Source organism: Lissotriton helveticus, chromosome 1_1 (genome assembly GCF_964261635.1).
Source record: "Lissotriton helveticus chromosome 1_1, aLisHel1.1, whole genome shotgun sequence".
In the NCBI taxonomy this organism is placed as follows: domain Eukaryota; kingdom Metazoa; phylum Chordata; class Amphibia; order Caudata; family Salamandridae; genus Lissotriton; species Lissotriton helveticus.
In genome coordinates this window covers 464,216,072-464,229,926 of record NC_136057.1, presented here as the reverse complement: position 1 = coordinate 464,229,926, position 13,855 = coordinate 464,216,072, and the positions used below count along the sequence as shown (strand labels likewise).

Genomic DNA, 13,855 nt, shown 5'->3' with positions numbered 1-13,855 from the left:
CCTCCTTGAGGGACATTTGCAATGCTGCCACATGGGCTTCTCCCCATACTTTTGTTACCCATTACCGGCTTCAGTTGGGGATGGCGGCCTCTGCTGCCTTTGGGGCTCTTGTCCTTTCTGCGGTGCATGATGTTTGAAATGTACTGTTTTCTGTGAATTAAATGGACCTGTTTGTTTTCTCAAACCTGTGTGGTCTGTTTTTTTCTGTCAATCACCGTGTGCTTGGGTATGGGCTCACGTATAAGGAATGGGACGGGGAGACAGGACGAGGAGGTAATGCCCGGTTACTCACCGGTAATATCCATTACTCCGAGTCCTGGTCTCCCCGTCCCATTCCTGAGCCCTTCCCTCCCTCCCTGGTTTGGGTTTTTTGTTTAGGTGATTGTCTGTGTTTTTCATTCTGGTTTTCTTTGGTATTTTCAGGATGTTGGTTTGATGCACTTCCCCCTATATAGTCACGTGATGGTGACATCATCATAGGGGGAGGTGCAAACAGCTCAGCTAGGTAGGGGTTTCTGTGGAGCAGACTAGCTGCTCACATATAAGGAATGGGACGGGGAGACCAGGACTCGGAGTAATGGATATTACCGGTGAGTAACCGGGCATGTATTCAGCACATAAATCACACATTTTCTTGGGTAATGTGTAAAGTGCGCCCCCTTGGTCATTAACATGTCTGAAGAGAGAAATGGATATGATCTGCTCACAATGTTACTTTCTCCCCAAACGATGCACAAGCCAATTGATGTGCGAAGTGGCAGAGGAGATTTTTTTAATGAGTGAGTGACCAGGAACAAGCCCAAGTATTTACACAATAAGTAAAAAAAAACTACTGAAGGCGGAATTTCATATATAGTTTGAGTGTTATGGTTGGTAAAATTATGCAAAATCTTCATTGACCCAGACAAGTCAGTCTGATTTTTTTAATTTTTTTTATTTCCAAAGTCAGTATATTTTTCAAAGTCCGTATATGTTCATTAATGTGATCTTACTGATTCCATTACATTTGAATGCTATTGTCTTTCTTAGAAAATTATCTGTGGGTCAAACAAATGCATTTAAAAGAGAAAGTTCCCATCTCTGCTCAGACGATGTCAAATCAAGTCTAGTACAGTGGTCACACTCCAGACACTTTTGCTCACAGGTAAATAATAAACTGCTATTGGTCAGAATCAGTGTCTCGTTACTCGGTCAAGAGTAAGCAATAGAGATAATGATTCAGCTTGATTTTGTGATAGCTGCCCGTGTTCAAAAATTGATGCTTAGCACGAATTCCTCTTTAGAATCCGGCACTTGTGATTGGCTCTTACTCAAATTTAATAATACATATTTGACTGGACCAAGCTCACATAAGCCTTTCTATCCCTGCCTTTGCATACGTTTAGAAGAACCACATTATATGAGGGATCTGAGAAAATCATGGAATGGGGGCAGAGCTGAAATAATCCTAAATGTAGTTATGTTTAAGCCATGGGGGAGTGACTCCAGAACTCCTGATTAGAAATTTGTTTCATTACCGCCCAAAAATGAAGCACTTGACTTTACAAGTACACATTCTGTTTAGGAGATAACAAAGTCATTAGCACCACCTTTTTAAGTGCTACACTGTGAGCCATACTTTTAATGGGCAGTCTAGTTCAAACTGAGTACCAGCCCACTGGTCTGCCTATTGTCATCCGAACAGGATGAAAGCAGGCAGGTGCACAGTAACCCACTGCACCATACGTAGCAGATGGTGCCAGAATGACAATTCGCCAATTATCATACAGAGAGAATCATGATTTCATTAAAGACAACAGAAGCTAACATGCAATAGTACTTTTATTGCTGCCCTTTAAAGAACATGTTTCATCACTAATAAAACATTCCATAAGGACATTAGAACAATATATAATGTCATGGTAACTAGGCATCATCCTCTTACAGCTGCAACAGAAAAACAATAAATTCTTTTAATTGACGTCTTCAACTCGAATTGCATTCGATAGCGAAGGGATTCTCACAAAGACGAGGTGTCTGAAAGAATGGAAGAAAATCAGGTGATATCAATTCATAAGGCATTAAATAATCGGAGATTTTCAGGATGAAGTTAATCAATTCCTTGAAAAATGATTACAATCTATACACTGTTATAACTAAAACAAAGTATATCTCTAAACCATGCATTTGCCTTTGTCCACCAGGGTGTGGTGGGTGGGAAAATGTTGGCCTCCGTTGTCTTTAACGAAATCATGATTCTGTCTGCATGACAAATTGGAGAATCATAATTTCATTGAAAGACCGGAGGCTGCCATTATGCATGTTTAAAGTGCTTTAACGCTATACTACTCACATGCTCCACAGGTTTAAGATAAAACATCAGGGGGAACCTCGTGCTCAGAACACTTTACTGACCATCGCTCCACAGGGAGTGTGCCCCAAATTAGGACAAATCTGTTCCTAATTCCAACATGAGTGTTTTCACCCATCTTGCAATGGTAGCTGTAGATACTGCTTTACATGGTTTAACAAACGATATTAGTAGTTGGTCTTCATCATTTTATCGAAAATTAGGCATTACTTCGTAAGTTTTCATGCGAGTTACTACACATAGTTTTTTACAATCAAGTGTTTCTCTTCTTTTCCCAGAGGTTAGTCATGCTTTGTAATTACAGAGGAGGCATAAAGCAGGTTGACTCCATCCCCAGAGTACCTACATCTACTGGGGTGCACTTCAGGGATGCTTCCTCTGCCAAGTCCAGGATTCTAGCTAGTGGCTCGAGAGTATCCAGTACGCTGTCTTGGCATTGTTTGAGGCAACGTTCAAGTCTTTTTCGTGGGTCGCTTCCTGTGTTGAATAGGAAGGTCAGTAGTTCAGGGTCTAAGTTTGGTGCCATCCCAGATTTGTTGTCTAGGATGGGTTTAGGGCATTCAGCCCTCATCAGATTTTCTAGTCTCCTTCTCAAGGTGTTTATGGATCTAGAACGTAAAGTTCGATACGTGGTTCATTGGCCACCAATCAGAGCCTCTAGGGTGTGTGATGCGCATGGGATTAAACATCTCCATACCTGTTGGATCCTTGATAGTGTTTGGATTACTTGGTTGGACTAAGTCCTCATCAAGGAGGTTATTGTCCAAGGTTTCTAATGATTCAAAAATGTATTCATCCGCTTCAGCATCAGAATTCCTTGTGAATGGGTACTCTTCATTGTCCATTTGAAAACTGAGGTTTTTTGTGCCATAAAGGTCACTCTGTCTACTTGTGCCGCCAGGGACACCTGAACTTATTGCGCCAACATGGACGCTCTTTCTAATTGTGTCACTATGGGCACCCAGGTTCTCCGTAGGCCATAGGCTACCTAGGCATAGATCCCGGTCTTTTATAGTGCACAGGCTACCTAGGGTAGGTTCCTGCTCTTTTGTAGCGCACAGGGTACCTAGGGATGGTTCCTGCTCCTGTGTAGTGCACAGGTTACCATAAGGCTCAAGGTGGTTAGTCTTTTTTTAAAACCTTAACTCCTCAGAAAGGATAACTGAGTCGTCCTCAGTAACATAGTCTCTTTTTCTTTTGTTAAAAACCACCTCAACTGTCTCTTTTAATGAGGACTTAAATTGTTTCTCAAAGAAATTCATTAGCATATTGTCATTAAGGGGAGCAATGTCCTCCTCATTGGTTGTCATCTATCATTTTTACTTTAGTTTAACTTTTAGGGGTCTTTCAACTTAAATTCTTTATCCCCCTTTCTATGTATTTGTGCCCCTTTTTCTAGCTTTCGTTTGTGCCAGAGAAAACCGTACCACTCTTGTCGTGTATGAAAAAATGCCAGTTATACACTCACGCTTTGAGTAGTCATAGCAACGCACAGCGCGAATTGTCTCTGGTTTTTGGTCCGTTTTCTCTTTTTTAATTGTTTTGGCTTACTCCTCCATACATCCTCACTTGATGGGAGGTAGGGGGCAGTACGGCAAATATTGGGCGGGGTCGCGAGCGTATAGTGACCTCCGCCCTGACGAGGGAAGAGTGGCCATCTCTCCGGCTGCCTCCGGAGTCCGCAGTGAGCTGCTCTGGTGCTCAGACAAGCACCACTCGTCCTGGGATTGCAGGGGCGAAGCTCAGGCGGAGACCGCCAGTCTCCATGATGCGGTGACTCTGGTGAGGTCGTGCAGTGAGCGGACCTCTCCAAGATTTCCACTAGAGATGGAGAGGCTGCACTGAGTGCATTTCCCCACCAAGGTTGCCTCGGTGACTGATGTGTTCAGGGAAAAACACTGCGCCACCACCAGGCACCCAAGGTATACAACATCAAAACGGTAAAATAAGAAAAGAGAAGAATTGGAACCCAACCATAAATTGGAAGGGTGTTTAAGTTAAGTTAATACCAACTTACCTGCCAACTTTTATATTTTATTCGTTAAACAAGGATCAACAAGTATAATTAATCTAGGATTTGTCGCAGAATGAATTACTTACCTTCTTTTAATTATTTCTAAGTTAACATTACTAGTAAAAGGTCACAGATCATGAGTAGATATCAGAGTCAGCCGTGCGGAGGTGAACCTGTTTCCCGAGTAGTAGAAGAGAAAAGCTTTCCTGAGACCCGTGAGGTGTCCAACTGGGGGCACGCTTTTGGGGAATTACCGACATTGCCAATTACTGCCCAGAGGGTGCGGGACTGCGAGTCCCAGCAGACGGAGCGCGATCAGCATCAGGCGCTCCTGCGACTCTTCCCGCCCCTCCCCCATGCATATAGGCGCATCTCCGCGCGGGACGGAGCACGGGCGAAGCCCGGGCCAAGGGCGGGCCCGGTATAGCCCGTTATAGCCCGGAAGAGACCGGACCGGGCCATCCCTCTTGGCCCCTGTGTAGCCGCTCAGGTCCCCCTGTGATTGATTGATTGTTAATGTTTGGTTGGGAATAAGCCATACCGATACTGTAAGAACATGGCAACGAGGGAGACCAGAAACAAAACAACAGGATTATCCACCAAGGCTACAGGTACTTTGGATAGTTTTCTCATCAAACTTAATACCGCTGTAAACAATAGCATGACATCCCCAGAAGATCAGTCTGTGGAAGGATCTGACTTATCCCTGTGTCTAACTGTGATTGCTAAAACCCCGGACACTGAGAACGTCCCCCATTTTTCTCTCTTGGATAGTATAGACCAAACCATAGAATCTGTTCTGCAGAAGCTGCGGACCCCTTCTAATCCACGCCGAGACTCCGGTCTTACAACATCCGAGTTCTCCATTTCTCTAACACCTAACCCAGTTATCATTGTGGATGAGGGTAGTGACTTAAATGCAGTACATTCACGGGGCCTCCGGGAGGGTGCAGTCCCAAAGACAAAAAGAGCTAGACAGCCGAAGGGTAAAAAAAGGCCCAAATTGGATCAGATCCCAAACTCTATTGACACTGGGCCTGAAACGATGGAACATCCTGCTACCGTGATGGTTACTGAAACGGCAAGCTCAGTGCATCCTGTTGATACACAGACGCATGTATCGGCTGGACCCTTTATTTTTGGTGAAGGGTCTTGTGGTGTAAGGGCCCAGTCGATCGATTTTATTGTAGATGCTGTTAAGAAACTTCTAGATCCCCTGTTGGCCAGGCGTGATTATATTGATATTAGACTACAAGCTTTAGAAGTAGCGACCGGGGGGGTGGAGGATCAGCTAAGGATTCTGACAAGCGCTCAAGGTGCAACTATGATGAGTATGGGGTCTCTTTCTTCCCTTAGTGCTTCTAGTACCCCAAAGGTGAAGAAGACCAATGCCCCTCGTAGTGAGAGTGTATCTATGGTCACTACACCCTAACCCAATCCAATACCCCCACAAAGGCAACTCCCTCCCGTGCCCTTAGTGCAGAAGTCAAAGTTTCCATTTACAGCGCCAACCCAGAGGAAAGAAAAGACGCCCACTAGGGTTGCCGATCACCCTCGACGGGTTGCTAATAGTCTAAATCACCCAAATATAGTTAACTTACCTCCAGAGGCGGCAGCTCACACCGTGATTTTGATCGGGGTCCCTGAGCTTTCCGACTCTATAATGGAACCCTTTGATTCACTCAGAAACAAAGTCATCAGCTGGTTGAATATTCACAGGCCACTCCCACCCAATATGAGAGGGGAAATACTGATGGTCAGGAGGGTTCCCTGGGTAGGACATACCGTAAAGAAAATAGGGGGCGATCGTATTTTGGTAAGTTTTAGGAACTCCAACATTGTTTCTCACATTTGCAATTGGCTGGGGAGCCCAGGAAATTCATCCATACAATTGGTACCGCTGTCCTTTTTCTATCCAAGAAACAGTAATTTGCATTTGGGAGGAAATGATGGCTGGACTAGGGTGGGCTTTGCCATTGACGGTACAAGATATAGGCACCTACGTCATGACACAACAACGCAGAGCAACTTTATCCATGCCAACAGGTATAACTGCCTCAATCAGGTTGACTGACTTTCATGGGTCGAGTCTATTGGGGAGGGGGTGGTCGTCCATACAGATCAGTTGAGGACAAGGCCAGATATCACGCATAATGGTAATTCTGGTCCTGCCCATTTTTATCCTGACCGGTTAAGTGCCATAGGTACTTCCCAATGCCCTACACATCTCGCCAATACGTCGGCTGGTGCGGATGTACCAGGAATCCTTTCCAAAGAAAAATATTCTTAACTGTCCAGGAGCAGCAAATAAGAGGATGATGCCTAGTTACCATGACGTCAAATATTGTTCTAATGTTCGATTTCATCCCTTTTCTTATTTTACCGTTTTGGTGTTTTCAGAATCTACAGCATAGAGATGAGGACATACTCGTTATCTATCAGCTTTTGGTGTCTTAAAAGTTTATTTAATATTGCAAAACTACTGTTTATCATCCTCAAATTGCTATTTAGCATAGGGTATTAAAAACAGTGTAAAATCCCCTTTAACACATCAGAAGTACAGACATCAGATTATGGATAGTCATTCATTTAAAAAAATTAAGTACAGACTACAACAGTGTTGAACCAATTTGGCTTATTTTTGTGTTCTTTTATTTGTGATTGCTTCTGCAATTCATAGTTAACCAACATAACTGTGTCCGCAGGTGCTTGGAGAGATGTGCCAGCAGGGATACAATGACACACTTAGATTCCTGAAAGAAAACAGTACGTTCATTTCATTTACTTCATCCATTTGGTAATGTAACTATCAACTGTGCATAATCTGTAGCTTTAGGAGCAAAGCAGTAGGTACCTCAGTCTGGAGTGAGTGAGATGCTTTGTCCATGCTATATCATTAGTTTTTCATCAGTAAAAGACCATGAAAAGTAAAGTAGGAGATCGCTCTCACAAAGTAAAACAGGTCCTGTGTTTTGCTGAAACAGATGTAGTGTGAGTTTCCTAGAGAATTTCGTATTTTCCTTAAAATCAAGGTCTTTTGTCATTTTTCTTGTGTTTACTACAGTAAAATGCAGTGCTGTTAATGTTTGTGTGAATAAACAGTACAAAAGGCTATCGTGAATCTTAAGGGTGTGGTAAGTACGGTCCTGTAAATTAACATTTAATAAATGTGATTAAAGTTATATGTAACAAGCCCTTGAATTCTGAAGGGCTTTTAGGAGAATTTCTTGAGCACACAATTTCCAGGAAAGAAATTTGTATTCTTAAAACAAGTTAAAAAAAAATTATTGACACATGCACTAGCCTCTTGATGAAACATTGTTAAAGTGATAACCAGATAATTGAATTTTAGCACAACTCAAGAATGTGTAGGGTGAAAAAATCTAATTTCTATTACCCAATAAGCAATAGGCTCTTTGGATATTGCTTTCCCTGTCATCCTGCATCCAGACAATGGTGGAAGTCAGGAGTGCAGATGGATATGACTAATTCGAATACAACCATTTCGCTTGTAGTGGTTCTGCATTATAGATCTTTATTGAGAGTCATGAACATTTTAATAAGCCCCTGCGGTGTCTTGGGACCCAGTTATACTTTACTTTTTCAGAAAGTGAGAGATGGAACTATACAATCTGGTGACTGCCTAGGAACAGAAATTCTCCACCTTGCAGGAAACATAGATGCATGCCCAGACACCAGTATAGGCTTTTTTATTGGAGGAGGAAGTAGAAGAGACTTCAGTGGCACCTGCAGTGGAACAGAGGAGGTCTTAGACGATATGGAGGCTGATCATGTGATGGACACAGTATGAGCCTTTTCTTGAGCGCATGCAGACCATGGAAGAATGGTCGAATCTATGCAATTCCGAGAGATGTTCCTACACTGAATGATGTGACGTTGAAAAGGGCCGGAGTGTTGAGTTAACTGAAGACGTCGGCCGGGAGTGCTTGGACATAGACTTGCCTGACTTTGACTATCGTGTTTCAGCAACGAGACAGGGTCTATCCTCTACTACATGTCGACACCATACCAATTGTTAATGTCAAAGCCATCAATGTCTCTAGGGAATGCTGGTGGTGATGCCTTTTTTCTTTATATGGATCTTCCACTAGTGGGTCATGGATGGTAAGTGCAGTTGAAGCAGAGTCTTCTATGCTGGCCTGGCTAGTATTTTTTTTTATCCTAGGATCTTGCGGTCTGATGCTTTCTTGGTTCTTTAATGTCTTTTTGACATTTTAGAACAACATTTACACTATTTGGGAGGATGACATGCTGGGAGGCAGACCACATACAACTGTTGAACGTCTGTTGCAGCCTTTGGTTCTCCTACAGGAAGCACTTTTACTAAGCAGTGAAGGCATGGTGGTGGAAAAAAACCATAAGGAAAAGGTGAAAGACACCTGAAAACGCTTCTTGGCTGTTAGTCATCAAAATAAGTTAAAATAAGTTAAAGCAAAACCATGTATGTGAGCCGATCCTCAAAATAAGTAACACAGATGGCAATTAAGAGCGGACTGGGTCGCAGTGGTAGGTATCATGAGAGATGGAAGCACCTAGATTCTGAAAGACTGTGCTTTTTAGTTCTTCTAATGTTAAAAATCACTCTGACTACATTTTGCCACACTTTTGCAGACATATTAAGCAGCAATTTGAGTCAAGTGTGCTGCGATGTATTTTTGGGAGGTGTTTTTAAACATTTGTAACAATATCTAAGGCTTTGAGTTTGATCATCTTTACAGTTTGCTTTTCTGCATTGGACATGCTGGTCTCTCTATCATCTGTGAAATATATTTAATACAAAATGTTACTCGGTCCCCGCACGCAGCAGGGAAATGTTTAAACATTAATGCTTTCAATAAAGATTCCTACAGTGCAGAACCAGGAGTACAAGTAACAATTTCTTTCCTCTGCTCACAAATTGAATAATCAGTCAGTCGGCAGTAGAATCCATCTTTTTCTCTTAGTCCTTAAAACTGCAACTGCTACGACTAAATCACCAACCTTCCAATGGCAAACACTTCCTATAATAAAACAAGCATTTACAATGCAATAGGTCTCGCAGCATTAAAGTTTGAGTTACTGGCATTGTAAATGACAATGCTTTGCATTAATTTTTTTTTTTTTATTTGGCACAATCTCGCTTGTATCACAGCAGTAAAGCTGTACAATTGGACAAGGGTCATCAACACATCCACAGGCTATAATCAGCCTCGATAACAACAATTCATAGCAGGTTACTTTTAATAGATCTTGTCCGCGGAGGCACAACACTGGATCAAAGTCAAACAGTTTGACTGCAGAAGCCTCCTAACTGAACAGTTGCCCTAAGAGCAATAGTTAATAAAATCCCCAGCAGACAAACAAAAACAAAAATCCTTCCACAAACAAATAAATACATTAAACAGTTCCAGGACAACATCTAGCGGACCACAATCCGATTTGAACCATTAATTAATACAGTCAGTTCCGCCACATCCAGCCACTACTGTTTGGGATGACTAAATCTAAAAACAATGGCTAAAGTCGACTCTGGTCAATGAAATTGCCATAACCATAATATCGGAGCAGATACTCGAAAAGCCTTGCAATACCCCAGCAAACTGCGATTGGTCAACTGGGGGAGGTCAAGGAGCTCCTGGTTGACACCGCGGGGGAAACATTGTGGCACCGGGCTGAGCTGAGCACAGGAAAACTGCCCCAGGCTGCGCAAAGAACAGCAGCACACAGAGGTGGCTAGAACCTTGGCCTGTTGTTCGTCGGAGCTGCGCTGAGGTAGAAGAGATTACTGCTGGGGTGTGGGGGACTGGCGGTAGAGAGGACACAGTGCGAGAGTAGGCCACACATTCCGCCTTCCACGACACGTCCTCCGCTACTCGCCCCACCTGCCTAAGACACAGCGAGACTGAGGGGCCCTCGTAGACGCTGGGCCTCTCGGCAGTGATGGGGAGCAGGGACCACACCGACGCCCTCTGCACTCGTCGGGCCTGCCTCAAGGTTGCTCCGGCAGTCACCAATTAGGCGGACAGGAGAGGGCTGCATGACCCACATTCAGCTACGCGAAGACAGCATTGCGACGCACGCCCTGGAGCCTGGCTGCCCCTCTGACCTAGCCGAACACAGGGATCTGCTTCAGACCGGACAAGGGACGTTTGCACACCAGCAGAATGTGAAAGAGAACAAGAGAGTGCCCAGACTGAACGATATCCGTGGGGAAAATGAACAAGCCTGATTCCAAGCAGCCCAAACTTACATTTTATGGGCACTGCAACACAAGACAGGGTGAGCCCTCCCACACACACAACTGAAAAAAAAGCCCCGGATGAAGACATGCGTTCAATAGTAATGGATGTTAAAACTAACCTAAAAATGGTGGCCCGAACAATGAAGAAAACACGGACAGGATGTTGCGCAGGAAGGGGTTCCTCAGACCTCTCAAGGAATCGGAGAGAGAGGCTGGCAAAGGAACCGGGAAACAGATAAAAACAATGCTTCCGGGTCGCGGCAGGCAGCGCGGCGGCCCGCCCTGCACGGGGAAGGGAGGCAGCTTTCGAGGAGGACAGCACCTGGCCGCGAGGGCGTTCTCGTGCGCGTGACCTTAACAAATCGCCGCGCGCGGCCAGTGCTGTCCTCCTGGAAAGCACACACGCTGACTATAGGTCTTTGGCGAGAGCGAGCTTCGCTCGCTTCACCGAGACCTAAAAATGATTTTCTATGTTCATTTAAGGGAAATAATTGTTTATTTCGTGATCTTAAATCTGGCTCGTAGTCCTTTTGGTAAGCTGATTTATTTAACTCTGTGTTTGTATGCTAACTGTACTTGTAGGGTGTAGTGAAGATGGGTCAGCCCTTATGTCATCATAGTCGTCTTTCTGGAGCAGATTCAACTCTTGCACACTCCAGAACTAATAAGATAGATCACCAGTGGGTTTTGGAAAGATGCCTTTGAGGGAATCAGTTTCTTCCACTGTCATCTGGAGGATTTTAAATGGATTGGGGGGATGACATCTAGATGAAGGGGTTATTTCAGCACTGGTATGGCATAAGCAAAAATATATATGTGGAAGAACAATCACTTTAAATTTGCTTCATTGTGTAGCTTACCCACTTCACATGGACTGCTCTCTCATGTTTATTTAAGTGGTCAGTTCTCTTACTTTCATTGTTGTGACACAATTTTCCTTTAGGAACACAAATGTGTTCAATGGAATGCTTGAATTAACCCGTTTACCGCGGCCATTATTTCGGCACAGTGCATGCGTTCTAAGGAGTGGGCGGGGCCGCGTCGGCCGTTGGCCATTCGCAGCACCAGCCAGGTAGTGCTCGCGACGGCCAACGGGAGCACGGAAGGGGTTAATCTTAGTCATTGGTAGTTAATGTGGATGGTGCTCCGGTCCATCATTTTTTTTGTTTTGCTCCCTGGGGCACTACAAACACTGTTCAACCGTCTACAAATCAGCTTTGGTCCTGCTTCAGTAGGACCAGTCCAGCTCAACAGCTAGTGAACATTAGGTCTACAGAAAAATGATGAACTGGAATGTGGCTCAGGATTATTACCAGTGACTGGGATCCAAAACAAATTGAGACAATGAAAGACTGGTTTTAGCCTTGCTTGGCCTCATTATGAAGGTGCAAATTGAGTCCTATGGCTGGAGAGCATTGGAATCAACTGACCGTTGATTCCAATGCTCTCCAGCGATAGGACTGCTGCAACTGCACTCAGAATAATGTTTTGCTTAGTGAGACACTTGTTTGGGCCTCAGCAGAAAGGTGCTCCTTTATTCTGAGTGCAGTTGCAGCAGTCCTATAGCTGGAGAGCATTGGAATCAACGGTCAGTTGATTCCAATGCTCTCCAGCTATAGGACTCAATTTGCACCTTCATAATGAGGCCGAGCAAGGCTAAAACCAGTCTTTCATTGTCTCAATTTGTTTTGGACTGTTCCTGCTGAAGCAGCCAAGAATAAAGAAATGGTTGGTCACTGCATATAGTGACACAGTGAGTAACAGTGGAACGTGGCTCAGAGTAGTTACATCTGCTGTGGTTAGTGCAAGCATTACATGACATTTTTGTTTCCCATGTATATTTTGTATCCAGAGTTCAACATCATAGGTCCTCCATTTGCAACATTAGTAATGATTCATAATTGATTTATCTGCCATCACCAGGTGACCAGATCAAAGCGTCTCTAACCGGAGGGTTCGAGAAACCCTGCTCTGATTTTATGTTCACGGATGCTTCACAAAGGGATTTAAGTTCTCGCCGCTTCAAGGACATTTTGCATAGTTGGTTTCTGTAGCCAAGGTTAACAGTTCTATTTTTCTTATAGATTTGTTGAGTCTGGCCGATCCTTCAGTTGATTTGCACTTAACAGAATCGGAAACAGTCCTAAAATGCTGCACAGCTGGTGAATATAAGAAAACGCTTTCTCAGTGCCTAGCCAAAGAGGACAATGAAAAGATGATGAAAGCACTCAAACAACAGATTGTAAGCAAACGGTGGCCTTTGGATAAAAGAATAGTCGAGAAACTACCTCCACGACTATGCAAAGGTACTCTCATTCTTTTGCCTGATATATTTTTCCTTTTTTAAGCTCTTTCCTGTTTTAGTGTAGAAGTCCAAATATAATCAACAATTAAAGGGAATTGGATCTAGAAGCCAGTTTCTTGGACTACCTTGTGGAAAACAGTATTTTAATCTATTTTATTATATTTCTCTCAATAGTGTAAGTAGTTGGGGCACATTACTCTAAAGCCCTTAGACAGGTTCTCAGAGATATTTGTTGAAATATGTGCAGCTAAATGCTGTATTTTGATTCCCAATTATGAAATTGTTCTTGTATATGTATTCTTCTATTCATAACTCTTATGGAGATCTTGAAATACTCTTTCGAATATTTCGAGTTTGTTAGGTAATTTTTAAAGAAAAAGGAAAGTGCAAGTTCCTGCAAGTGTGAAAACGGGCCACTGTGGCTTTAACTTTACATGCCCTGTAAGTGAATTGTTCTACAATGTCGTTAATCCTTAGTTTTTAGGTCTTGCCTGAGCTAGTGCATGCGCTGCGCTGGTGAGACTTTTAGTAAGTGAGCTTCAAAAAGCTGACCACACGCTTTTTGTGTGGCCTAAAGCGTGTGGTTACGCTCACAGGCGCCATCTGGCTTTCCTCTCTCGTCATGGCTCATTAGGCGCATCGCCCGCGGGCACCCTTACAGTACGTGCACATCGCACACCACTCGCCAGACGTTTTTGCTTCTTTCTGTCCGTCCGCCTGCCTGTCCCCTTCTCTTACCCAGACCTACCACCTCTTTTCCCTGCCTCTCCTTTATCCTCCTTTCTCTCATATTGTCTCTTTCTCTCACAGTGTCTCTCTCTCCGCCTGTGTTTCTTTCTTCGGTCTCTCTGCCCCTCCAGCGCCCCCACCCCTTACTTCCGCCCAGTCAGCCTCCGCCCCCCTAACCCCATCTTTAACTCTCCCAGCGCTGTACTCATTCCTCCA

General features: G+C 43.9%; 1 protein-coding gene across 1 annotated transcript in view; it reads left to right on the top strand.

Moving 5' to 3' along the window:
• LOC144811522 (patatin-like phospholipase domain-containing protein 2) overlaps positions 1 to 13,855 on the top strand; it is a 245,088-nt gene that overhangs the window by 96,762 nt on the left and 134,471 nt on the right. The window contains exons 5-6 of the mRNA XM_078673863.1: positions 7,070 to 7,130; positions 12,690 to 12,911. Coding sequence (XP_078529989.1) covers positions 7,070 to 7,130; positions 12,690 to 12,911 — 283 coding nt within the window. The remainder of the gene's footprint in view (positions 1 to 7,069; positions 7,131 to 12,689; positions 12,912 to 13,855) is intronic.